Here is a 27,251-nt window from a genome sequence, read left to right as displayed (position 1 = left end):
AGAAACAGACTTGTTTTACTCTGTTGGTTGGATTATAAATTAGCACAGACATTATGGAAAACATCATAAAGATTCTTCAGAAAACTAAATACAGAACTACCATATGATTTAATAATTCCACTTTTGGGTATATTTCCAAAGGAAATAAAAGCAGTCATGTTGGAAAGATATCTTTATTCCCATGTTCATTGCAGCATTATTCACAATAATCAAAATATGGAATCAACCCATCTATGTAATAATGAATGACTGGATGAGGAAAATGTGTTATATACATGCACAGTAGAATACTTACCATTCAGCCTTTAAAAGGAGGGAAACCCTGTCATTTACGACAACGTGGTAAACCTGGAGAACATTATGTTGAGTGAAATAAGCCCTGCAGAGAAAGACAAATATTGCATGATCTCTCTTATATGTGGAATCTAGAAAAGTTGAACTCATATAATTAAAGAGCAAAATTGTGGTTACCATGAGCTGGGGTGTGAGAGGGAATTGAGGAGATGTCGGTCAAAGGATACAAATTTCAGTTAAACAGGAGAAATAAGTTCAGAAGGTCTATTTTACAACATGGTGACTATAGTTAATGCATTTTATTGCTGAAAATTGCTAAGAGAATAGAGTTGCAGTGTTCTTACCACAAAAAATTATGTGAGGTAATGTATATATAAATTAGCTCTACTGACTCATTCCACTATGTATACATATTTCAAAACAACATGTTTTACAACATAAATGTATACAGTTTTTATTAATTAAAAATCCATTTAAAAACAACATTTAATGAAGAAGATTTTTTCACCTAAAGATATGTGTTTTGGACAATTCTCTTTTTCATTTTTTGAGTCAACTTTATGGAGGCATAATTAATTAAAATAAAATTTAAGTGTGTAGATCAATGATTTAAGACTGTTTTCCAACGTGGGTTGCACCTTTTGTATTTCCATCAGCAGCGTGTGAGAGTTCCAGTTGCTTCAAATGTTTTTCAAAACTTGCAATGGCTCAGTATTTTAAGTTTTAATTTTAGCCATCATAATTGGTACAAAGTGGTATTCCATGGGGATTAGTTTTGAAAACACTTAAATTTTGCATTTCTTATGAAACTTTAAATTTAGTCATTTATTTTATATCAGCAGGGACTCATCTTCTGTTTTATTCAATAGATTTTAATTCATTATTTAAAAAATCAAAACAAAAAATTTGGCTTTCCCTTCAGTGTCTCTTGCAGATGGCTACAATGCAGGTGTAACTGGTTTTCTGGTGGGCCTAGAATATACGTAAATATTTCAATTCTCCTAACAAAACATCAACTATGCCCTCTACTCATAAGACTCTAATGCATCTGAGCCTTTGTCTTAACATTTTCATTATTATAAAGTCCCTTCTTTAAACCTGGAAAAATTAATAATAGTTGAAAGATATGGTCTAAAGTGATTTTAGCAATCTGTTCTTCAAAACTATCCACTCTACCATTTTCAGCTTCATTGAATCATTAGAAATTAATCCTCACCTATTGGACAGAATTTGAGCTTTGTAATTCCTTACAATTTCTCATTTTAAAGTACACTTCAAAATCACAGGTCCTGGCCCAAACTTCTGACCTCTTCTTATTTCTCATAAACTCAATACCATCCTTATTTGACCTCAGTAAGTATTGTAATGCACATCTGTTCTTCAAGACTACCACAGCCTTCTTTGCTTTCTTTCCTCAGCTCCATTCACTGAACAGATTGTTCATGTTATACACTCTCTGGCTAGTCTGTCAATTCCCTCTACAACTTGACCAAGTCTCATAGTTATGTGGTGAAACATTTGTTTCCTCGCGTTAATCTTGGACTGCTGAATCTTGCTGAAGAAAACTTCGACCTTGTTCAAATTCTCTAAAACTTATGTTTTCTGAAAGCAGGAGGGATTCAGTACTGACTGGGAAGAATCTGTGGGAGTAAATATGGAACCCTAAGAAAAGCTACTTTCTGGAAAATAAAAATGATCAATTCCTGATCTTTACACATGTTGATATACTTCAAGGTCAATTCTAGATTCTTCTTTCTTCTAACTGTATCCTTTCTCCCTAGGATCTTATCTTTGCTTTTAGCTACGGTTACTATACTTATCCCAGTAACTCTAAAGTATTTATATTGAATATCACAAATTTAGAGCTTCAGATCATATTATGTTTCTGAGATTTAGACCAATATCTTCAAGTGCCCGCCAGGCAAATCCATCTGAATCTTTAAAGTACCTCAAATTCAACAATTACAAATTTAAACCCATGGTCTTTTTTTCTCTCAAAAACAACATTTTCTTCCATCCTTCCAGTCAGCTAGGTCAGAAACTTAGATGTCTTTCTGTAACTATTACTTCCTAAATAATTCCTGCAGGCTGTTTCTTTGTCTCCATTTCCACTCCCAATACGCTAATGATTTCCTAATTTGTATATGGTAACCACAGTGTTCTTTCCTCTCATCCATTGATATCAGAGTAGCCAGAGATGTATTTTCAAGTTACGGATATGATAGTTTTATGCTCCTCTTTGACAAACAACCATCAAAGCCTGTAATGAGTTTCTTATCCCTTTAGCATAAAATAGGAAGTTCCTATGTGGTTTACAAGGCTCCTCCTGTTCTGGGATATGCCTTCTACTCCAGGCTCATCATGGGCTACTCTGTTTTTAATTTTCCTTTGTATATAATTAATGTATCTCTAAATTATCTTTCCTATGTGTAACTGGACACTTCCCCTTTCCAGAGAGAAAAAAGGTAAAGCAAAAATGATTTTATGTCATTATTTTATTGATGATGTGTTTTACAGAATCACAAAATTTAGAAACATAAGAAGGATTTAGGTATCACCTAAATTCAAAGAAATTAGTGTTTCTAGGTTGCTAAATTCGAAGAGAAAGTATGATTTGGTTTGGTTCATTTAAAACAGGTCACAAACAGAATTATATTTCAAATTTAGAAGATACAGTATAAAATGATTCGTCTTATCTTGGACATTTTTCCTCAAGGAGAATTTTTCTGGAAGAAAAAGTACATTTCTATGTGGGCTTATTAAGAGAAAGAGAGAAAGGCATGCTATTTTAATCATTAAATTCTTGATGATGACTATCATTATCAAGATAAGATAGAAAAGAAATATGAGCCAAGAGAATCTGTTATTGCCAGCAATCAGTTTACTAGAACACCTCTAGGTGAACATTTTCTAAATGGAGTGACAGACTAATTGCATCTAAGGGGATGAGAATCTGCCAAAGAAGAGGATGCTGTTGGTCTTATTTTGCCTGATGAAGAATAGGAAAGGGTGATTACAATGGAACTCTTCATTAGTTGAAGGAGGTGATGTCACGCCTCCTACTACAGCTGTGGCAGTTGTAGCTTCCACTCCCTCCTCAGTAACCTCCACAAAGGCCTTGTGTAGGACTTTAGATACCACGAGACCGCGGCTCCCAGTCATGCCTGAGAGGTCTGCATCCCTATTGAAGATATCCACCATTCCCATGGTTCTCAACGTGTCCTTGAGGTCATAGCTCTCTTCCACTTTGAACCGAGGTAAGTGTAAATCCACACGTGCCTCTCTCATATTCTGCGAACTTGTCCATTCCATCAATTTCTCAGCAGTGAGTTTCTCTTCAAGCTATACAAATGGAAAAAAGAAACTGATATGACTAACTATCGATCTCTAATATACCTTAACAATGAATTGACTATGTGGAGAATCCTCATTTTGGCAATAAATGTGAAATACAGAAGGTTCACTTTATTAGATATTATTATTCTAATAGGTAAAATATGAGTCCTGAATTTATCAATACATTGGGTTATATGTGTATATGTATATACATGTATGTAAAAACAGAATCATGTTTTTATGTATATGTAATGTGTACATATGTATGTATACAACTGTATAATACACAGGTGAAAACATGATTACATTATTTCATACACAGTGAACTATATATATCTCTATTTCTTGTGCCAACAGCCTACTACATGTGTCAATTTTTAATAGGCTCATCTTATTTTTCTGTATACATTATTTAGTACACATTGCAATTATTAAATTGTAATTCCCTAATTTCCTAAATTTCTATTCCCTTTTTTTACTCGGTGTATTTGTAAACTTTCCTCACATTGCTATATATTTCTCCCAGTCAAGTTTAAATTGCTGCATAATAATATCATCAAATTGATATCCAATGCATGTAACTCTAATAAATTAATCATTAACTAAGCCTTCAGTTTGTGTCAGGCCCTATGCTTAAATATTTGTAATATGAAGGTGAGACATCATTCCTCATTTTGAATTTTTCATTATTTTGAGGCAACTCGGTCACAAGCTTTTACCTTGTTTAAACTTGGTATCTTTGGAAAAATATCAGGCAGTAGAAGGAAGAGTTGTAGATGGAAGTTCTTACCTTCTGCAGACCATTGATTTCATTTGGCAGCAGCACAATCATGCTTAGATCTTTGCCTTTGTATGGTATTTCCAGGACCTTGGCCTGTACATCCTCCAGCGAGGCAAAATTAAAGGAATTGTATTGCCCCATCATCTGTACGGATTTGTATGTATTCTGCAATAAATCAATGTATCCAACAAATAACGTATGAAACACAATACAAAAAAGATAATAGTATTGAGACAGCAACACATCCTTCTTCTTCTAAGAAATAACTCAGGAATTCCATGAGTTAGCAACAATAGTTTCTTCAGGTATTCCTAACTAAATAAAGTTATAAGACTAAAACAACAAAATAACAGACATGAAAAATTGTAATTTTTTACTTGTCATGGTACATTCCATCAGAAATATTTAACATTCCATGTATTAACATATTACACTATATAAATAAAATATAGACAATACCTTGTTTGGCCAAAATTTTTCTTCTTTAGTATTTTCTTTTGTAAATTCATTCTCCCACTGCCCTTTGAAATAGATTGCGTTCACAAGAACCAATATGGTAATGTTGTCAATAATCCCATCAGGAATTAGGTTTTTAATTTTTTCTGCAAGGGAAAGAATAAGAGTCTTTTACACAAGGTACAAATGGCTTGTCTGGAAGATGCTTTGCAAATGTTCGTGACTGATCATTAATTATTCACCCAAATCCCTACTTGAGACTCACTGACTTTGATCGTTGAATTATTAGACTCACTGACCAGTGGTTCACCAGATGCAGCTTTCTTCAGGGCTCCAGTCGGATAAAGTTACCCTTGGTGGAGACATCACTTCTTGTGATAGAGAAGTTCAGGTTCTCTGTGTTTGAATGACTCCAATCATCTGATTTGGAATACTGATAAACTGATTTAATCTACTCTTTCAACATGTGTCTTTCCTTTCTCCCTCCCTCCTCTTCCTACTTTTTTTTTTCAACTACGGGGTCCTGATTCAGAAGAAGTAGGCCCTGATTGCTCTTTAGGACAAGTGACTTGAGCTCTGTAATATGAAATGCATGTCCTGTGCTGTCAGACACTACTTCCGGGGGTATCTTCCTATTCACTCTCATGTTGAGTTGCTGTAAGTTTGGCCTGTAATGAGAGGTGGGAGGTAGGATAGATGTCTATAGAATGGAGACTTTGTCAAGCTCTTTGCCCTTGATGGGGAAGAGAGCTGTGATAATCCCTGCAGAACGTGTGGCTACAGATGTGGTCCAGGCAGCTCCAGCTCAGAGGCAAAAGGGTGATTTACCGGAGAGCTGCTTGTTTCCCAATTAGTAAAGGAGACGAGAGACGCTTTCTAATGTTTTCTTTTAAATATTCATCATAAAAAATTGGCTCCGATTTAAAGTAAAGGATATGATCTCAAAATAGGCCTGAGCGGAGACAGGGCATCCACAAAGCTATTGTCATGCAGGGCCACAAGCAAATAATTCTCCAGATGTGTTTCCATTTAATTGGCTTCCTGTGATTTCCTTCTTGGCTCCCCTAGGCTCTCGTCATACTCATTTGGACAAATCCTTCATCTGGAGTGCCCTCGTCCGCCCTCCCTGCAAACCCATCTCAATCCCCACCCCTGGTCCCCATGCAGTGTCAGGCACAGGGCTCACTCGCATAGGTTTCTCAAAGGTGTTTCTATGATGGGTGGCTCTCCTACCATTCGTTTGACTTTCCACCCAGGAGTTAATCTTCTTTCGGCTTTCTTCTGGAGCATGTGCAAAATCAACAGATTCCACACTGGTCTGGTAAAATTTCTTGATGGCATCTAAATATTCCTTTGAGATATGAAGGAAGAAAGTAGGAAGTAAGAGTAATTTATGTAACTGTATATTACCAAACTTACTTATTTGTAACAATAGTCAGCTGAATCCAGACCCTGAACAGATGCAGTATCTCCTGTCCATGCATATTTTTATATAGGTGCCATGTAGGCAATGCAAAAGGGGAGTGTGGGCTGGCCCAAGAAAGAGGTCACTGAAGGTCAATATCATCTGGCAAAAGGCAGAAGCAGAAGATGCTGTGGTTTGCAAACTGCAGAGCAGGCTTCCCTGAAGGAGATTCATTGCTTCTCAGACTTCTCTCCAGTAATTTCAACCATGATGTTTCTGACCTTTGTTTTTGTCTTTCATCCTGTGCATTCAGTATTTCCTGGTACTTCCTCAACTATTCTCAGGAACTCACCCAAGCCTGCCCATTCCAATAATATCCCATTAGTCATACATTTCCCACCAAGATGTATGCTATGTGACTGAGTCAGTGCCAGTTTATCGATAGTATCTTATTACTTATTACTGTTACTCACTCTATTACCCAACCTCCTCTTTTATTACAAGATTATCCCTAAATCCACACTTCACTGATGTATTGTTGGGGTCTGGGACACTCCAGTGGGGGAGAGTTGTGGAAACGGAGCTAATGCACTCTGAGTAAATGCTCTCCATCTGGGTCGGCCAGGCTCATCTGCCTTATTTTCTTCCATTTGGCCGCTCAAAGACACAGACATCAGGCTGCAGATGAAAGGTGGGTAGGCCAGGTGAAATTTACCTGTAAAAATTGATATGTCTTTTCTCCGAAGAGCTTGTTGGCGATCTTCAGCTCATATGCGTCAGTGGATTTGTTTAATTCAGTCAGAAGCTTTTGAAATTGGTGATGAACATTTCCTGACCTATTAACCTTCAAATGTCAAAAAAGGAGATCATTCAATTGCTGTATCAGTGTAAATACAAAACCCATGCTAAGTCTGTTAGATCAGTCCCTAAAGGCTGGTAGTCTCAATGAGGACCTTTGTGCTTATTCCCTGATACTTGGTGTATTTCACCTCAAATACACTTCAAAATCCACCTTATGTTTGACTTCTTCCAGAAAATTCTTCTTGCTCTAACGTACTGCAATCTTTTCTCTTCTGAACTATAGATGCAGCACTGTCTACCACTGGATTTTTTCCTTGTTTGTTTAAAGGGTTAGGTTTAGCTTCCCAGTTAAACTCTCAGCTCCTGAAGGGCAAGGACCATATTTCACTTCTAACAGCCATCAAGGATATGAGTATGTTGAAGGTTGGATATTTTAAATAGATTATGCCAGGAAGCCCTGTTATACCTGTTGGTGGTATCATCTTGTAAGACACATTGACTGATCTATGGCTCTTTCCTCATGGTGGTCATTCTCTGCACGTAAGAATAGCGTGTGCCAGGTACATGGCTAAGGACTTTACATGGGTAACTCTAAGTCTTTAGTTCAATTCAGGTGAAAACAAGAAAGCTCAGAGAATGGAAAGTAAACCTCTTTATAGAGACATAAATTAGAAGTGCCAAGTTTTGAACCTAAGCCTGTTTAAATCTAGAACCTTCTACTTTCCAGCAAAGCATTTTGCACTAGTAAGGCTCTAAACCAATATATTCCATAGCAATCATTTTCCAAAATATACTTGGACTTGTGCTTATTCCTCTTAATCTCATTAATGACTCAATTAAAATTAAAATTTTTGCAACATTATTGTGACTAGTATAATTATAGCTATTTTATAATAACAATAACATTTATTATGACTTTTTGTGGGCAAGGCAATGTTGTAAATGTTTGCATGTATTTGCATGTATTGAGTAAGATTTTTTATTACCCTTAGTTTTCTGGGATGAGGTCACTGAGAATCCGAGCAGTTGTGTCCTGCTGTGTTCATCATTTGTGAAGAGCAAAGCGGAGTTTGAACCCAGCCTATCCTGATCCAGATCTATGCTCTGAGGTACAGTGCTGACTGTCTTTCAGTAACGCAGAAAGGAGGAATAATAATTACGTGCCGTGAAATGCCAACCCACTGTGTATGTCTCAATCTTTTTGTCCAAGATTTTCCCTAAAAATGGCCTTTTCTTAGTTTCTGTGAAGTTCCAGGTTTAAACTATGACCTGCTCAGGCATCTAAAGCTGAACCATAGTGCTCTGTGACTCACGTGATATGTTGCAGCCTTTTCTGTGGTGTTCTCTGTGACGTGATCAAAGTGAAGAACCTGGAAGAGACATGGAACAGGACAAGACAACTTTACTTAAAAGATCTGTTGAAGTCAGTGGTCTCACAGTTATGGGAATTCCTGCTCAGCCGCCTGTGCTACCCATCAGGGCACCACATCTGTTACCATCTGCGTGTTAGCTGACGGAACCGCAGAGAAAAACTGCAACAGGACAACGTAATGATGCTGATAGCTACCTTCTCAATTTGTTTTGCGGTGTTGTCTTTGGCCCCTAAGAGGACCATCCCTAATGCTGATGTGATGCTGATAGGGGAATAGAAGATGTTGTTCTTTGGTGATTTTCTGAACTGTTGGAACAGATCGAACATGAACTTGGTGTTGGCTTCACGGAGTGAATTCATGGTGAACTCGATGTGATCTGGAACTCCTGGAAAAGCATCAGATTCCTGTCAGAATGACTTTAATAAATGGAATGGTATTTTGTAGTACAATTTTCTTAAAGAAATGACATATCTGTGTTGTGAGATTTTGACATTTAAAGTTTTTCTCCTTATTTTTAACGTTTCAATCTTTCTACAATGTGCATATATTAAATATATTAATGTCCTAATTAGAAGGCTCACAAAGTTACTGTTTTTAAAGACTATTTTAAATAAATGATAGATCCTCTTTCTTTCATTGCTGGCTACACTAAAGCTAGGTAGGAAGGCTTTACAATGAATGCTAACAGAAGACCTCTGTGGATCACATCCAACCAGCTCTTAAGATGCGTCACTGACGTCTCCTTCAAGACTCTCTGGCTGCAAGGCACTTTCCCTCTGTGTTCCTAAAAATGCCTTGGTTTACTTGGAACTAAGCAATTTAGATAAAGGACAAATCAGATGAAATAGGTATTGTAATTTTGCTCTGGCAGAATAAGTAAAATATAATCAAACAGAATGCAGGAGATGCATTATTCTCAAAAATAATTCATGTTATTAAGCTGGAGAGGCTTGAAGCACTTACCTGTGTTCCTAGAGGAAGCAGAGGTGGGCAGAGAGGCTGTGTGTCTCTGTGGAATGAAGGGTGAGATCCTGAATTTATGCCTCTCCTCTTGCTGCCTCTCCCTCTGTGGTTAGTATTTGAAGTTACTCAACTTTAGATTTCACAAGCAGGCTAACACTCACCTTTATGAATATGAAAATTTATGACAAAGGACAAGATTACTGTTCTACCATTGTACCTCCTTTTTAATCTATAGGGAAAAAATAAGAATGCAAATCAGCAATCACCAGCTCATGTGAAATACATGTAGGTGCCTTTCTAATGCAAATGAGAATAAGTTTAGAATTCCAATTTCCTCTCATTTGTTTCAACTCCATCCCTTTGTATTCTACTCCAGCTGTAAAACAAAAACAAAACAAACATACAAACAAAAGCCCCACCTTTATTTTCTTGGATTTTGCATTGTCTTTTAGGCATACTTTGAATACCAAACAACTAAAAAGCTTACATTTCCTGTTTTTCAGTTCTGAAAGTTTTTGTCATCCTACGAATTTCATTAGTAATTTTTCTGTATAACAAGGAATATAGTGCTAATTCTGAGTCCAAAGAGATACTGAAGAAGTGTACCTCAGTATCTCATAGCATACTATGGAGAACAGGATTCTATTGCTTTCTCCTGAATGCTCAGCCTTGGCAGTGATCCTACCAGTCACCTCCCGTGCCCGTTGCAACCATCCCAGATGTTTTCTGTTGCATAGGGTCAGTGAGAAAGTTATCTATCTTGCTGAATGGTATGGTTTGGCTGTGTCCCCACCCAAATCTCAACTTGAATTGTATCTACCAGAATTTCCACATGTTATTGGAGGGAGAGGTTGTTACCAGGTAGAGGTAATTGAATCATGGGAGCTGGTCTTTCTTGTGCTATTCTCATGATAGTTAATAAGTCTCAGGAGATCTGATGGGTTTATCATGGGTTTCTTCTTTTGCTTCTTCCTCATTTTCTCTTGCAGCCACAATGTAAGAATAACTTTTGCCTCCCACCATGATTCTGAGGCCTCCCCAATCACGTGGAACTCTAAGTCCAATAAAACCTCTTTTTCTTGCCAGTCTTGGGTATGTCTTTATCAGCAGCATGAAAAGACTAACACTCTGAGTTAACAGGTTGACACTGAGAAGAACAATTGAAATAGACAGGGGCCATTTTGAATGGAAGCTTTCTAATTTTTCATTTAAAAATGAAGCAGAAAAATAAGTTACTTGACCTGTCAGGATCACAACATTTCTCGGTGGTCCTTCCATTTAGCACCTGGCTTCAGACTCATTCCAGTGTTTCCCCTGGAATATCTTGTAATCTGAAGAATGTCTGTGGCCAGGGAGAGGGTTGTTGCCAAGGCCATTTAATCCAATATCTCCCTGACAACCAGAGTGGGGGGCTGCTTGTTTTGTGGACCCCCGTTTTATTAACATATAATTTATATACCATAAATTCAACTGTACAATTCAATAATTTTATTATATTCACAAAGTTGGGCTATCACCATCATGATCTCATTCCACAACAATTTCACTACCTCCAAAGGAAACCTTGTACTTCATTCTTCCCTTACTCGAGACCCTGGAAACCAGGAATCTACCTCCTGTTTCTATGGATTTACCTATTCTAAACATTTCATGTAAATGGAATCATACAGTAAGTCCTTTTGTGACTGGCTTCTTTCATCTAGTATTATTTTAGTCCTAACATATTTTTGGTAGCTGCTTTAGGGTTTTCTATACATAAGATCATGTCATCTCCAAACAGAGATTGTTTAACTCTTCCTTTATGATTTATTTTTATATAAAACTCCTGTCCTTGACCTTGTCCCAGGGGTGTCATCTCTAACATCATGTACATTAATTATAGTTTATGTTGAAAAATTGTTCCTGAAAACCACTGCATTAAGTTGAATATTTGGTCAATATTTGTTTTGATTTGTAATATTATTCCAGGGATGCTTAGCTTTGCTTCTTTAAAAGTTACTATTTTTAAAAAATTACGGAAATACTAGAAGCTTGCCATAGTAAACTAAAACTGCAGAAAGGTATGTAGGAAAATGTGAGAGGGGACTCCTCGCCTACAAGGCAGTGGTGGGAGCAATGACAATTTTCCATTCATACCTCAGCCTCCTCTAATCCTTGACTTTTGTCAAATTGCATTCCTCTGCAAACCAAAGCAAAAGAACATCTACAAGAGCTACTGAATACTCTACGTGGTGTTTTTTTTTTTTTTTGCCAATGAATTTAAATGTGATGAATTCCTTTCTACTCTTCTTAATACTTAATCCTAGTATAAGAAAAATACCCAATCAGGTAAAGCAGTATATGTTGCGTGACTGATTATTTTAAATTTAACTGGGATGTTTTACTGAGTATATATTTTTAAGCTACGTTGAATAAAACCCATTACATTTTGTAATTTCTTTCAAGTGTGCTGTGTATTATTTAATAAATATATAAGAACCATTTTATCAAATAAGATAGTTTTTATTTATTTATTTTTACTATTTTTATCTTACTTTAAGTTCTGGGCTACATGTACAGAACGTGCAGGTTTGTTACACAGGTATACATGTGTCATGGTGGTTTGCTGCACCTATCAACCCATCATCTGGGTTTTAAGACCCGCATGCATTAAGTATTTGTCCTAATGCTCAAGTAAGATAGTTTTTACCATGAAATGTTTACTCATAGCACAGGCCATCTTCATTATATTTTATCTTATAAAACGATTAATGTTTTAATCTCCTATTATTAAGATCTAAGATTCTATCTAAGATGCAGAGTCAATACATTTTAAAAAGTATTTTGCCTACCAAATTGTTGTCCTGAATGAAAGACCACAGAAAAATTTTTCTTCTCATTCACTTCATTAAGAGATGCAACTACAGTAAAAATTAGCTTTTATGTTTAATAATTATTTATCAAAATTTAAATATATGTATTTTCAATTGTATACTAACAACAAGTATAGTGATAACTGAATCCAGATGAAACTTTTTAAACATTTAAAACAATGACCATGGGCCATAAGAACATTTTGTATTTAAGTGCATGTATGTACTTTCATTTCAGAGAAATACGGCAGGGTTATCAATAAAATACTCTCAAATGTAAAAGTATATTAAATTAGAAGAAAATTCTTTGGAGGAAATGAGGTGGAAATACAACACTAAGGTAAAAGGAATGATGTAAAATATCTGAATGTTCAAGAGGTTTTTCATGTGTATTTCTTAGGTTTTTCATGTGCATTTATTAATGATGGTGGATCTCACAAGGTTAGATTTCACTGCATGCATGTAAAGAATGATGGAACTGTTTTATTTTAAAACAACAGCACTCACAATTTGCCTGAATTAAATCATCTGCAATTATTTAGATTATGGGCTACATTTTAGCTATCAGCTTGGAAATGTGCAAGGAATATATGCTTTTCATAAAACAGACAAAAGTTATAGTGTGTTCTTGGGCAAAGGTTTCAGAGATCACCGGTACCTTATTGGTGTAGTGCAGCACATTGCTGGCCACACCGCCTGTGACACTGTGTGGCAGTGACTGCAATAGCACTTCAACAGCACAAGACTTCCTGGGGACAAGAAAGGGCTCTGGCTTTTTCACTTTAAGGCAACAGCAAGGCTGAAGATTCCTCTCCTCATCCCTAAAGTTATTAAGGGGGAGAAGATCACGGGAGAGAGAATAACATCGTTCCTCAATAGCATGGGGAAGGAAGTAATTTCATTTGACTATGAAAAAGAATGTGGACCTATTTAATGATATAGTTTTTGCTTAAGTTCACCCTGGTCTTTCCGATCAGAGATTCTCTGTGTGTGATCTGTGGATCCCTGAGAGTTTCTGAGACCACAAGATCACAACTAATTTTATAATAATACTAAAACACTTTTGCCTTTTCCACTGTGTTGCGATTTGTGCTTATGGTGCAAAAGTGATGGATAGGACTACTGTAATTTAGCATGAAGTAGGGCATTTTGGCTCCAAACTGGGCTGGTAGTCATGGATTCCTCACTGCCACACATATGTGAAAATGTCATTTTTCACTTCTGAATGTTCTTGATGAAGCAATAAGTATTGAATACTCTTGAATACACATCTTCTAATATTTGGTGTGATAAAATTGGAAGTATCTATAAACATCTTTAAAAAAACTTGGAAATACTTATAAGTTAGCAGGAAATTGCCAAAAAATATGTAAGGAAATTTTCTACCAGTTTCCCCCAATAACAATATTTTGCACAACTATAATACAAATAGAAAAACCAGGAACTGACATTCGTGCAATCCAAAAGACTCTTCAGAGGAAGAGAAGACCTTCTCAGGGTTAAAGGATGAATAGGAGCTCAACAAGTGGTTAAGTCTGAGATGGCATGCATTACAGTAAAGGGAGGAGAGATGCAAATTGTATTAGGGGAAAAGCAAATAATTCTGTTTTGCTAAAGCAAGAAATGCAGGAAGAGACACTCACAAGGGTGATGAGACTGGGAAGGAAAAATTGCCTAATGAAGGCCTCTTGTGCCATGATGAAAGACCTGAATTTTTTTTCTGAAGGCCTTGGGGAACTATTGAAGGGTTTTAAGCATGTGGGTGGTATGACTAGATTTGTATTTCAGGATAATAACTCTGGGCTTTTTTTTTTTTTTGAGAAACAAAGGACCAGTAACAGTAATAGGAAGCCCATTAAGAAGATTTGCAATAACGTATCTATAGGTCATGAGATTTTGAGCTAATGCAATCCACGGAGGGAGGAATATTTAAGAAGCAAAAACTACAGGGCTTGGTAGTGGATGAGGGAGGTAGGGGAAAAAGGAACTAGGATGACTCACAGATCTCTGACTTACGTGGCAGGATTTAATGATGGTACCATTCACTCACATGCTCAATTTGGGAATATTTGAGTTTAGCTTTTTAAGAAACATCAAGATGTAGATAGCTGGTTTTGCTAGCACAGAGTATGGTAAAATAATCAGATTACAGATACATATTTGGATGTCATCTATTTGGGACGTTGTTAAAATAATGTGAGTGGTGGAGGTCATCCAGAGAGAGAGAAGACATAATGTAATAATAAGGAAGCAAAGGACGAAAACTAGGGGAAAACCGGATGGTGGAAAGAGGAAAAGGAGTTGGAATGGTGCACTGAGGAAGATGAGAGACGAGAAATGAAAGCTAGAAGAGAATGTTCAGCATACTAAATGCAGCAGAAATGTACAGTACAGCTGGTACCCAGACATTTTGGTTTCAGGACCCCTTTAAACTCTTCAGAATTATTAAGGAATTCTCAAAGAACTTTTGTTTATGCGCATTTTTCTAAGATAGTTACTACATCAGAAATTTAAACGGAAAAAGTTTAAATATAAAATTATAAAATAACATCTTAGTATTAAAAAACTACAACCATTGCTTGTTAATGTAAACGACATATTTTTATTTTAAAGAGCTATGTTTTCCAGTATACAAAAAATAGTGGTAAAAAAGGCATTGTTTTACATTTTTATGAATCTCTTTAATGTTTGATTTAGTGTAATTATGTCTGGCTAGATTTATGTATCTGCATGTGCATTCAATCTGTTGCAATGTGTTGTTTTGGTTGAAGAATATATGGCCTCATATAGATATGTGGTTTGAAAACAAAGGCGAATTTTTTTTTTTTTTTTGAGACGAAGTCTTGCTCTGTTGCCAGGCTGGAGTGTAGTGGCACGATCTTGGCTCACTGCAGCCTCCACCTCCCAGGTTCAAGCAATTCTCCTGCCTCAGCCTCCCGAGTAGCTGGGACTACAGGCAGGTGCCACCACACCCAGCTAATTTTTGTTTCTTCATAGAGATGGGGTTTCACTATGTTGGCCAGAATGGTCTCAATCTCTTGTCCTTGTGATCCGCCTGCCTCAGCCTCCCAAAATGCTGGGATTACAGGTGTGAGCCACTGCGCCGGGCCTAAAGGAGAATTTTCATAGACTTTTCAATTAACTGTGACATTACTTTCTTTCTTTTTTTTTTTTTTTGACAGTCTCACTCTGGCGCCCAGCCTGGAGTGCAGTGGTGTGATCTGGGCTCACAGCAATCTGTGCCTCCTGGGCTCAAGTGATCCGCCCACCTCAGCCTCCAGAGTAGCTGGGACTACAGGCATGCGCCACTACATCCAGCTAATTTTTGTATTATTATTATTTGTAGAGACAGCGTTTCACTATGTTGCCCAGGCTTGTCTTTAACTTCTGGGCTTAAGTGATCCACCTGCTTCAGCCTCCCAAAGGGCTGGGATTACAGGTGTAAGCCACTGTGCCTTGCACATATTTCTTTTTTATACTACACCAAAATTCAAAAAGTGGTCTATGAGGTGAATTGTTGGAACAGAGAAACTGCATAATACTGGAGCCTTTAATGAGCAACATGCTTGGTGAAATGTTGGATTAGGAAAACAATTTAGCCACATGGAAGAAAGATTTAAAGGGCACACTATTATCTTGGCCTGGCCTTTAAATTAATAATAATAATAATAATAAAAAAAATTATAGCCGTGGGACTGTAATACCATGGTTTTGAATTTATAGTACTGAGTTAATTTGAGAACTGTCAAGCTAAGAAACTGAGATAAAAAACAGTATGATATACCCCCCGAGTTCCTGACAAAAACAAAGACAAAACTCCTCTGAAGAGTATTTCCTCGGCCTGGATTGCACAGAATTCTTCCTCTGAAGAGAAGCTTCCAAATGTAATACTGCAAAAACACTGGAGGAGGCAATCTCCCAAGACTTAGAGTCAGTGAACAGAGCAAACAGAAAGATTCAACTTTTCAACAGCTTCAGATAAGACAATATGATATTTTCATTCATGTAATTAATAGGGCTAGAGTTAACAAAATGATTAAACGTATAAAAGACATTAATGATTAAGTAATTAAATACATAAAAGGTAGAATCAAAACCACAAGAAACTCCAAGACTGGGTAGTAGGAAGCACAGTGATGGATGCCCAGCAAAGAGGAGACTGAAGGTGAAAGGCGAGCAGGAGCGGGAGCCGGTAGGTAATTTACCCTATTGAATCCTCCTCTGTGTGAGAACCAGCAGCAGATGAGAGGGCAAAGGTGCCTCACTGCACATGGCCCCATGAGTCTTAACTGTGCTTGAGAGTGCATGGACAGTCTAGTCCAGAGATGAGTCCAGACTTAGTCACAGTTTATCTGTATCCAACAGAAAATATCCTTCCTGCGACTTGTCCTTCCGATCCTGAGTCAGCCTGTCTTTATACAGATATTGAAAGTGGAGATAGTATATTCTCTGAAGAGCAGTCTTAAACAAAAATATTCAAAAGTTTGAGTTAAGAAAAGATCAGCTTGCAATATCAGAACATACTGAAATATACCTGATTCTTTGAATGACGGATGAGAAAAAGCTTCTGAGTCACCTCCTTTGAAGTTTTCCAAATGAAGAAAGCATTCAGGTTTGAGTGCAAGAAAAGCCAGGAGGGAAGGCTTATGTAACATTCTTTTCATTTGTGTTAGTTAAAATTTTTGTTTTGGCCGGGCGCGGTGGCTCACGCTTGTAATCCCAGCACTTTGGGAGGCCGAGGCGGGCGGATCACGAGGTCAGGAGATCGAGACCACGGTGAAACCCCGTCTGTACTAAAAATACAAAAAAATTAGCCGGGCGTGGTGGCGGGCGCCTGTAGTCCCAGCTACTCAGAGAGGCTGAGGCAGGAGAATGGCGTGAACCCGGGAGGCGGAGCTTGCAGTGAGCCGAGGTTGCGCCACTGCACTCCAGCCTGGGCGACAGAGCGAGACTCCGTCTCAAAAAAAAAAAAAAAAAAATTTTTGTTTTGATGAGTACTTGTCCAAAAGAAGGAAATCAGTGCATCAAAGAGATACCTACACCCCCATGTTATTGCAGCACTATTCACAATAGCTAAGATGTATAATCACCCTAATTGTCCATCAACAGATGAATGGATAAAGAAAACGTGGTAACTGTACACAATGGAATACTATTCAGCCTTAAAAAAGAATAAAATCCTGTTATTCACAGCAACATGGATGAGCCTGGAGGACGTTATGTTAAGCAAAATAAGTCAGGCACAGAAAGACAAATGCCACATGTTTTCACTTGTGTGTGAGAGCTAAAAAAAATGGAGGTCAGTGAAGTAGAGAGTAGAATTGTGGTTATTAGAGGCTGAGAAGGATAGAAGATAGGGGAGGATAGGGGGAGGCTGGTTAACAGGTACAAAATGTCAGTTAGATGGGTAGAATAACTCTAGTGTTCTATAGCACTGTAGGGTGAATATGGTCACCAATAATTTAGTGCATATTGTTAAAAAGCTAGACGAGAGGATTTTGAATGTTCCTAAAACAAAGAAATGACAAAGGCTTGAGGTGACGAATGTTAGCCAGAATGGTTCATTACACATTGTACACATGTATTAAAATATCACTAATTAATCAAGTCTGTTTTGTACACTACTCTATACCAGTATAGTCCTAGGGTATGTAAAAGATGAAAAGTAAAATGAGACCAGATTCCATGCTCATGGTGCTCAGCCACTCATTTTGTACTATCTGCCAATAAATACACATTAAATAAGTAAATAAGTAACTTGAGAGGCCAAGACATCAAATGTGTTTAGTCAATGTGCAAATATATCAACATTGATTCTGTGTGAAGGTGCCCAGGAAATCTGAGACCATTATTTAAACACAATAAATCTAAAAACCTTGGCAGTCTTTGCACTATTTTGCCTCCATGGGCAAGTTCCAGTGATTCTGTGAGCTTTTGTTCTTTAATAAGTTGAGCAAATATGAACTACAAATGCTGTCATCTTGTCTCTATTCATTGTGCTGCTATGTAATTGGAAGAAGAAATTCTGTTTGTTTCTTCCCTGTGAAACAGACAGGCAAAAGACCAGTCTTCTGACATTTGTACCTGGGACAGTTACAGAATCTTATGATTCAATGCTTTATAGACTCTCTTGCTTGCTTAATAGCACAGTATCTCATTTCCTGGAGTCTATGGGCTGACATTAAAAGCTGTGAGAAGCAGGTAATCGGATAGCTGTTGGTTCCAGAATCATTGACTCTTGGACCCAAAAAGGACCTCAGAAGAAAAAGCAGCAAGCGTAAATTACAAAATATACTTTGAGGGAGAAAAAAATACAAGCTAATTAATGATTTAGCAGAACAAAGAGCAGTATAAGTGCTTTCATGGGTCTGCTGAACTTTGGCCACTCACAGGGCCACCTTTAGGCCTCAGAGATGGGGCAAGACCAGGTCAGAGAAGTGACTCCAGCAAATCATTAGATGCAACTGCCTTGATCTGCAGCTGAAAAATATGAGGCCAGGAGGATTTTCCCAAGATTGCCCGGAAAACAGGACTAGTGGTCTGGCCTGGATGAAATCAATCACGGAGGCCATGTTTGATCTCCCACAACCCTGTTCCTACTGGAGCCTGTTGTTTCACACACTCTTTCTTTCCCGTTAGCTCTGGCATCTTCCTTTCTTCTGCCTTCGTCCTTCTCCTCCCTCACTGCCCATCTCTTTATGCCTCCATTTTGATCCCTCCACAGTGACTTCTAGCTCCTTTCACTCTTCCTTCTTTGGTATATTATATAAATTTTTAGTATTTCTATATTTATTAAATCAAGTGCTCTGTTTTGAATTATTTTTATAAGTGGATTTGTTAAATATTTTATATTTGTCTCTAAACAAGACTACACTAATTAAATTGTTGTGTGACCCAGCATTTACTCTGTGATCTGGATACCACCTCCCTACCCCACCAAAATAAGAAATAACAAAAACCAACAACATTTTTTTTTCCTCCCTGTTCCAGATTCTCCCTTTTGGATCTCAGCATTGAAAAAGTCCTCCCTCCCTCCCTCCCTCCCTCCCTTCCTCCCTTCCTTCCTTCCTCCCTTCCTTCCTTCCTGCCTGCCTTCCTGCCTGCCTGCCTGCCTGTCTTCCTGCCTGCCTTCCTGCCTTCCTCCTTCCCTCCCTCCCTCCGTCCCTCCCTTCCTCCCTCCCTCCCTTCCTCCCTTCCTTCCTTCCTGCCTTCCTGCCTGCCTTCCTGCCTTCCTCCCTCCCTCCCTCTCTCCCTCCCTCCCTCCCTGCCTGCCTGCCTGCCTGCCTGCCTGTCTGCCTGCCTGCTTGCCTGCCTGTCTTCCTGCCTGCCTGCCTGCCTGCCTTCCTCCCTCCCTCCCTCCCTCCCTCCCTCCCTCCCTCTCTCCCTCCCTCTCTCCCTTCCTTCCTCCTCTCACTGCCTCCTTCCTTCCCTCTTTCTTTCTTTCTTTCTTTCTTTCTTTCTTTCTTTCTTTCTTTCTTTCTTTCTTTCTTTCTTTTTCTTCTTTCTTTCTTTCTTCTTTCTTTCTTTCTTTCTTTCTTTCTTTCTTTCTTTCTTTCTCTTTCTTTCTTTCTTTCTTTCTTCTTCCTTTTCTCTCTCTCTTCTTTCTTTCTTTCTTTTCCTTCTCTCTTTCTTTTTTCTTTCTTCTTTCTCTCTTTTCTTTTTCTCTCAATAAATTCTCCAGATAAGACTCTATTGTACACACAAACCTCAGATAACAGCAACATATCATGTTCACTATTTACTGTTCTCAGCATTATTCAGTACACAGTTTGTAAAAACAACAAGGCAAATGGATAGGAACTCCCAACAGTTGATCCATGTATTCTCTGAGTAAGCCTTTCTTTGAGAGGCTGAATCTTGCCTCTCCACCCCATTAAAGCAAACACTGTGGAATGCAGTCTTTAAGGAGCATAGGAACACAGAGGGTGGTGCCAGGCTAGGGTGGAGGGGTGGTGATTTTTTGCGAGATTGAGAAACCCAGGAAGCTGATCAGCCTTAGTAAGTCAAACCAGCAAGGCTGTTTTAAAACCCAAGATCTGTGGCCATTAGAGGATGAGTCTAATGGGGTTCCATTTATCAGAGATGCCTAATTTGGGCACATGGGCTTTCCATTTCATTACAGATTCAATCTCCTGCTGCTCTAGCCAATATATAGGTAAAAAGGCAGCTGAATGAGAAACTATGTTTTCCAGACAGAAGCTTCGGGGTCTGTAGGTGACAAGAGAACGGTTTCCTAGGACAAAGGGTAACTAGCTGCAGAGATTGGACAGCTGTGGAAGAAAGCACTCAGCTTTCAAGACAGTTGAGGAAGACACTATATTAAAAATCTGAATTGCAGATGGAAACTCAGAATTTTCTATAATAAATGAGTAACATGGACTTCTCAATTTTAATTTTTATTATTTAGTTATTTTTATAACAGCAGCATTAGGACCCCTCTGAAACTGTGGCAAAAGAGGATTTATAAAGCCTGCATGTCACAAAATCGATCTGCCCAGCCCAGCCCAGCGCATCCCACCATTTCCCACACGATCCGTGCAGGGAAGATCCCAATGGTGGGGACTTTGCTGTATTCCTTGCGGTATGTACCATGCTAGTGCAAAGCAGTCACTCACTGCTTGCAGAATCCAGTGCACAAGAATGAGGTCTGGTATAAAGAACGTGACTTTTTATTCCCAAGCTAGCTTAGGGGAAGAAGTATAGGCTTCCTGCCTTAAGGGTACTGCTTTACTTTTGCAGCAGAAAGCACTGGCTTTTAAAAGGGAATGTGGCATGAATGGCATGCAGGGGGGGGAGTGAGCTGATGGGGAGTCCATGTGACTTGCTTTGGTATTTGACCTACTGGGTGGTTGAGCTGGCACCGTCATGGTCAGAACTAGGTTGTAGAGTGGTCTTGTCTCCAGATTCTTTCCAGGTGGGAGATAATTTTGTAGCAGGCATACTTTTGGTTATAAATTGACTATTGTCTCTCAAGGCAATCTTCTGGTGGGAGATATTTCTGCCCTGGAGCTTTTAAGTAAGCACACAGTTAGATAATTTTGCCTGTTGAAGGGAAGGTAAATGGTTTTAATTGCATTTCTAAAGAGCTAAGTAAGAAGTGGGGGAACGGGGAAAAGGGAGGAAAGAGAAAAGAAGAGAAAAGAAAACCTTATTCTATATCTCTTAGAAAAATTGGGATACTCGTTACCTAGAACAGTACCTTGCACATTATAGATGATCAATTAATGTTGGTTGGATACCCAACTAAGTCTTTTCATGAATTTATAGTGAGAAAGAATTAGGAATGAAGGCTGGAAACCACTATATATCATCCCTTCTTTGTATATAGGTATATTGTCAACTAAACATGCTCATTCCACAGAATGGGATCAGCTAATCCTTGATTTCCCTCATAAAGTTCTATGTAGGATTTTTCTTCTTGGTTGCTTTGCAAGCTGAAGATCTCTGGCTGGCAATGCCCCACCTGGGCCCCACTCAGCCATGCTGGCATGTCCCAGCTTGCCTGTGTTGTAGCTTGTACCCACATTCAGCGATCCCTTAGCTCTTGTACCATACTTAAGAAGAATGACAATACGCAGGACATTGAAGAGTGAGGAGGATGGAAAAGAATTTTATTGAGCGATGAAACAGCTTTCAGTGGAGAGGGAACATGGGGATGGTCCCCCTGCCTGAAGGTGTGAAAGTCCCTCTGTGGCTGGGTCTGGGGTCTTTCATGGACTCAGAATGGGGAATGCATGCTGATTGGTTTGTGAGTATGCAAAAAAGTTTAAAGTGAAGACACTACTCGAAGGTGGGCATGACAATGTAGAAAACCAATTAGGAAAGGATAGGTATATGTAAAATAGGTTAAGGGTGGGGACCAATCAGAGGAAAGCATGCCAAATAGGAAAACAAGTTCTCAATCTGGTCTGAGGATTTAACTTGAAGCTTGGCTTTCAGGCTTTAAACTGTCTTTGGCTTGGAGGTGGGGTTTCACTGGGGACCCGTCCCTATCTGCCTAGGCATTTGGCTGCCTCCTGCCACCCTCTGTTCCATATTAAAGGATTTTATAAGAGTAGTTAGCTCAGCTAGGTACACCTTTCCTAATGACTTCAGCTAAAGTTCTGGTAGAATGGACAGAACATGAAAGCACACTCCTTTTTTCCACTTGCATAGAGCCAAACATTATAGGGAAGAGAAACAAAAGGAAATATCAGCTTTTCTTGAACATTTTTAAAAATTTACTTGGTGTTTCACTTACCTGCTGCTGCATAATAAACAACCTTAAAACTAAGTGACTTAATGTAACGACCATTTTACTTGTATGCAATTCTGTGTGTCAGGGATTCAAACAGAACAGTGGAGATGGCTTGTTTCTGCTCTGCGTTGTGTCTGCTAGGGCTAGAAGGTCCAAGAAAGCTCCTTCACTCACTCACATGCCTGGTACCTCTGCTAGAATGTCTGGAATAGTTTGAGGCTGGCTGCAGTGGCTCAACTGGGAAAATGTCCCCACGATCCAATCACCTCCCTCTAGACTTCACCTCTAACAATGGGGGATTACAGTTCGACATGAGATTTGGGTGGGGACACGGAGCCAAACCATATCAGGTCTATTTCGGGGATTTTTTTTTTTCTATTCTATTGATCCACTTGTCCATTCCTTCACCAATAACACACATGTCTTGATTAATATAGCTATATAGTATGTTTTGAAGTCAGGTAGTATCTGCCCTCTACCAAAAACTACTTTCCTTTTTTCTATAATATTATGTTGGTTAGTCTGAGTTTTTTGCCTTTCTATGTAAATTTTAGAATTAGCTCTCAGATATCCACAAAGCAATTTGCTGGGACCCTGATTGGGAATATGTCGAATCTATAAACAAGTTGGAAAGAAATGACATCGTAACATGATTGAATGTTCTTATCCATGAACATAAAATATCATTCCATTTATTTAGATCTTCTTTGATTTCTTTGATCAGAATTTTGCAGTTTTCTTCATCTAGGTCTTATACATACTTTGTTAGATTTGTATCTAAGTGGTTCTTTTTGGGGATGCTGATATAAACAGTGCTATGTTTTCAATTTCAAATTCCAATTGTACATTGCTAGTATACAGGAAAGCAATTGACTTTTGTATATTGACAAAACATTACTTTTGACACATTCTAATGTTTAAAACAGGTAAGGACACTGCACAAGGTATAAATATTCAGAGGTTCATTGGGATCAACAAATGGAGGAGACCACCAAATTGGAGAGGTAATTTATACACACAAAACTATTAAAGAACCACAAGAACCTCCTTCCATTCATTGTTTAACTGTATGGTGCTGACTTCAGTCCTACAAGAAATATTTAAAGTAAATTTTAGTGTGAGCAGAGGGAGTCTTTCTGGATGAAATCTAAAAAGACTAGTGCCAACCCCCAAATCCTCCCCATGCTCAGACAGCTAAGACTTGCAAGCTTTTCCCCAGGAGCTTCTTGACTGTGTATCTTGACTTTGTTAATGTCAATATCCTGGTTGTGACTATGTACTACAGCTTTGCAATATGTTACCATTGTGAGAAACTGACTAAACAGTACACAGCATCTCTGTATTAATTTTCACAATGGCACCTGAGTGCATCTTCAATTTTACCTCAAAATGAAAAGCTTAATTTAAAATAAAACACCTTTCTCCATAAGATCCTCTGAAAAAAAAGGAAAAAAATAAACCCGCCATATTGACATATAATTGATTGAAACGCTCAAATCAATCAGTTCAGTCAATTTTGACACTAATACATGCATACATGTAACCCATTCCCCTACCAGAAAATGAAACATTTCTATTGCTACAGAAAGCTGCTGCTAACCATTTCCAGTCAACCCTCCCCAAAGAGCAACGACCACCAATCTGGTTTTCATATTCATGCATTATTTTTGCTAAAAAGTGTCTACTTCTTTGTGTCCTGGCCTCTTTCACTCAGCATGATACTTTTTATATTTGTCTATGTTGTTGCGTGCATCAGTAGTTTGGGGCTTTTTAATGCTGTGTATGTTCCATTGTATGGATGCAACGGAGTTTATTCATGCTTTTTCCTCTTGATGGATATCCAGTGTGTGGCCCTTATATCTATCATAATTCTTGTAGAAGGCTTATTGTGGACATGTGCCGTTTCTCTTAGACTGTGGCTTGCTTAGTTTCTTAACTGCATCTGTTGATGAGTTTTATAGTTGTTTTTTTTTTTAATAAATAGCCCTTTTTCTTTTAGTTTGTTTCAAGCAGCAGATTCCTCTTGACTTACCTGAGGAAAATTCTCCAACTGTGTAGACGAAAGTAACGAGGCTTATGCAAGTCTTGAAGCATCCGCCCTTCCTGTACTTAGAATTGTTCATTGTAGTTGAAAGGCTCTTTGAAGAATTCGAATTGCTAGGTCATAGGGTAGATGTATATTTCACTTTTTAAGAATCTGGGAGTTTTCTAATGTGGTTGAACAATGTAGTAGTGTTCTGGTTGGTCCATATCTTTGTCTACATTTGGTGTAGTCAATCTTTCTTCTTTCCTCATTCTAATGGTTGTGAAGTGGAATGTCTGTGTTTTTTTTTTTTAATTCGCACTTCTCTGCTGACTAATGATGTTGGACACATTGTTATGTGCTTATTGATCATTCATATGCATTCTTTAATGAAGTGCCTGTATAAATATTTTGCCTATTTATATTTAACTTTTTGAGTTGTACTTTTTTGTGCATTCTGTATACAAATACTTTTTTTAGGCCTGCATTGTGAATGTTTTCTCCCAGCCTGTGCCTTGCTTGGTTTCTTAACTGCATCTCTTGAAGAGTTTTATAGTTTTTTTTTAAAATAAATAGCTCGTTTTCTTTCAGTTTGTTTCAAGTAGCAGATTCCTCTTGACTTACCTGAGGAAAATTTTCCAAGTGAATAAAGGTCTATGCAAGGCTTGAAGCATCCACGCTTCCAGTACTTAGAATTGTTCATTGTAGTTGAAAGCCTCTCTCTCTACCTCCTGAAAAATAAAAGAGAAGCATTGTTGATGGTTTTTCTTGGGTCTGTGCTTCATATTTTCCATTTCATTGCATATCTGAGTCTCTATCAAGAGCTAGTCTGACTAATGGAAAGTGCTCTGGGTGTTGTTTTAAAAATTCTTGGTTTTCATAGGACATGACTGCTTTTGGAAGAATTGCTTTATGTCTGGGAAAGTAAGAATTACGGCATCTTATTGAAAAATACTGTCTTTGAAAATGTCCTGTCAGAAAATTGTGAAACTTTTGCAAAAAATGGAAGTTGGTTGTAGTGATCACATTCCAAGGAATTGAGAATCCTGGTAGGTGGGAATGTTGCAAATCACAGCAAAATGCAGTTGCTAGCACATCCTTCTCACTTTACATTACTGATAATGTGTGTCTGCAGCCTTTGCAGGTAGTCAGTGAGGAAACCTTTTGTCTGTTCTTGATCACTTCCTTTCGAATTTTCCACATTGCCATTCTAAATCTTCATCTCTTGCCTCATCCCAGCGTAAAACACAACCCTTAACCTCATAAAAAGATGCTCGGTTCAGTTGAGCAAATGGTAATTGAGTGCTTACTAAATGCCAGAAACTTAGCAAAAAGCACAATACTTGTCCATGAGAAATTGACAATCCAGGCAAAACTTTGAAATCTCCTATATAAAAATATATTTAAATATGTATCCAAACTTCTCTACTCAGTCAAATAAATCGGGCAGATAGAGAATAAAAATATATATTGCATAATGACAGGTTTTCTAATTCTTTGATGTACAACCTAGTCACAGGGATTACTGGAGTTTCAAAATTGGGCTTGGTTCTAGGAAAACTTAGGGCAGAAGGAATAGATGAGAATCCATACTTCCTTTGGACGCTTGGCTCCCTATGAAAACAAAACAACAAAACTTGAGGTCATTTCCTTTCCAAACCCACCAACATAGGTTAGATGTGTTAGATGCCTTTTGTTAGTCACTTCATATTCTGCCACCCTACCTCTTAATCTAGCTGCTGCTGAGGCCACCAGTTCTGCATAGGCTTTAAATAACTTTGTGCATTGCAATCTGGCAGCACTTCCTCTCACACCTTGCTTCCACCTCCAGGGCTTTGTGATGATGCTTTGGTGTGAATGTGCATACTTGACACTCAAGTGCGATCCGAGTTAACACCCATGCGACCTTCCTTGACCAACGGGGATACAAGCGTGTAGGTATATGCTTCCCCTCTTCTTCCTCTGGGTGGACAGCTCTGAGGCACATTTTGTAAGATTCCTCCAAAAGTCCACGGATTCAGGTACCAGTGGCCAATTTTTAAAGAATTGTATTAACTTTCTTTGCATCTCTGTTCCACCCCTCTTTCTCTTCTGCTTTTATTCCCTGACACCACTTCCTAAATAAACTACATGCATGTGAGCCTTTATCTAGGACTCTGCTTTCAGGGAATCCAGGCTAAGACATTGGGGAGCAGGAGTAAATTCGAGGATAAAGAGAGGCAAAGAGTGTTATGCTAATAGATGTCCTTCCAACTGGAAGGAAAAATCAGAAATAAGTACTTCCTCTCCGACAGGGAAAATAACAGGAATACAATCTAGGTCAAAGGCATAAAAAGATCTTCTTTGATGACCCCAGTGCTTAGACAGAAAAAAAAGAAAAGCTAAGGAATTCAACCCCCTTTTTACGGAATCTAAAGAGAGATGAAAAGAAAGTCGAAAGGTAGAAGATCAGCCCTAATAGTAGAGATGAGGTTTTTAAGCCCTGAAAGCCCCCAGCTGGAATTGACTCATGTCAGAAAACATGTGCTCTGAGCAGAAAAAGACTGGACAGATTTGGGATCCCTTTTAGTTCTGTGTAATTGGTTGTGTACAGTTATTTTACCTTGTGAGCAAAATGGGTATTAGGACTATAATTTTAGAACCATGTTTTCTGGTTCTGTTGTCTTATAGAACGGTTTAGTTTGAACTAAGAGAAGAAATATTGTGCACTGAAAATGAAGAGAAAATCAC

At 38.2% G+C, this 27,251-nt stretch overlaps 1 protein-coding gene across 2 annotated transcripts; it reads right to left on the bottom strand.

Moving 5' to 3' along the window:
* Positions 1-2,771: 2,771 nt before the first annotated feature.
* SERPINB3 (serpin family B member 3) lies at positions 2,772-9,458 on the bottom strand. Of its 2 annotated transcripts, none has more exons than XM_032152097.2 (8): positions 9,410-9,458; positions 8,641-8,831; positions 8,387-8,443; positions 6,988-7,116; positions 6,101-6,218; positions 4,871-5,013; positions 4,421-4,576; positions 2,772-3,636 (listed from the first exon to the last, which is right to left on the bottom strand). In XM_032152097.2, exons 2-8 carry the CDS (start codon positions 8,803-8,805, stop codon positions 3,232-3,234), a joined length of 1,173 nt encoding a protein of 390 aa, XP_032007988.1. In that variant the 5' UTR covers positions 8,806-8,831; positions 9,410-9,458; the 3' UTR covers positions 2,772-3,231. The 2 variants fall into 2 exon arrangements, with proteins under 2 accessions (XP_032007988.1, XP_032007989.1); XM_032152098.2 differs by having other exon boundaries at positions 4,421-4,513; positions 9,410-9,457.
* Positions 9,459-27,251: the final 17,793 nt, after the last annotated feature.

This window comes from Hylobates moloch, unplaced genomic scaffold (assembly GCF_009828535.3).
Source record: "Hylobates moloch isolate HMO894 unplaced genomic scaffold, HMol_V3 SCAFFOLD_5, whole genome shotgun sequence".
Classification (NCBI taxonomy): domain Eukaryota; kingdom Metazoa; phylum Chordata; class Mammalia; order Primates; family Hylobatidae; genus Hylobates; species Hylobates moloch.
Note: the sequence above shows the minus strand (reverse complement) of the source record. Positions and strands in the feature narration are given on the sequence as shown.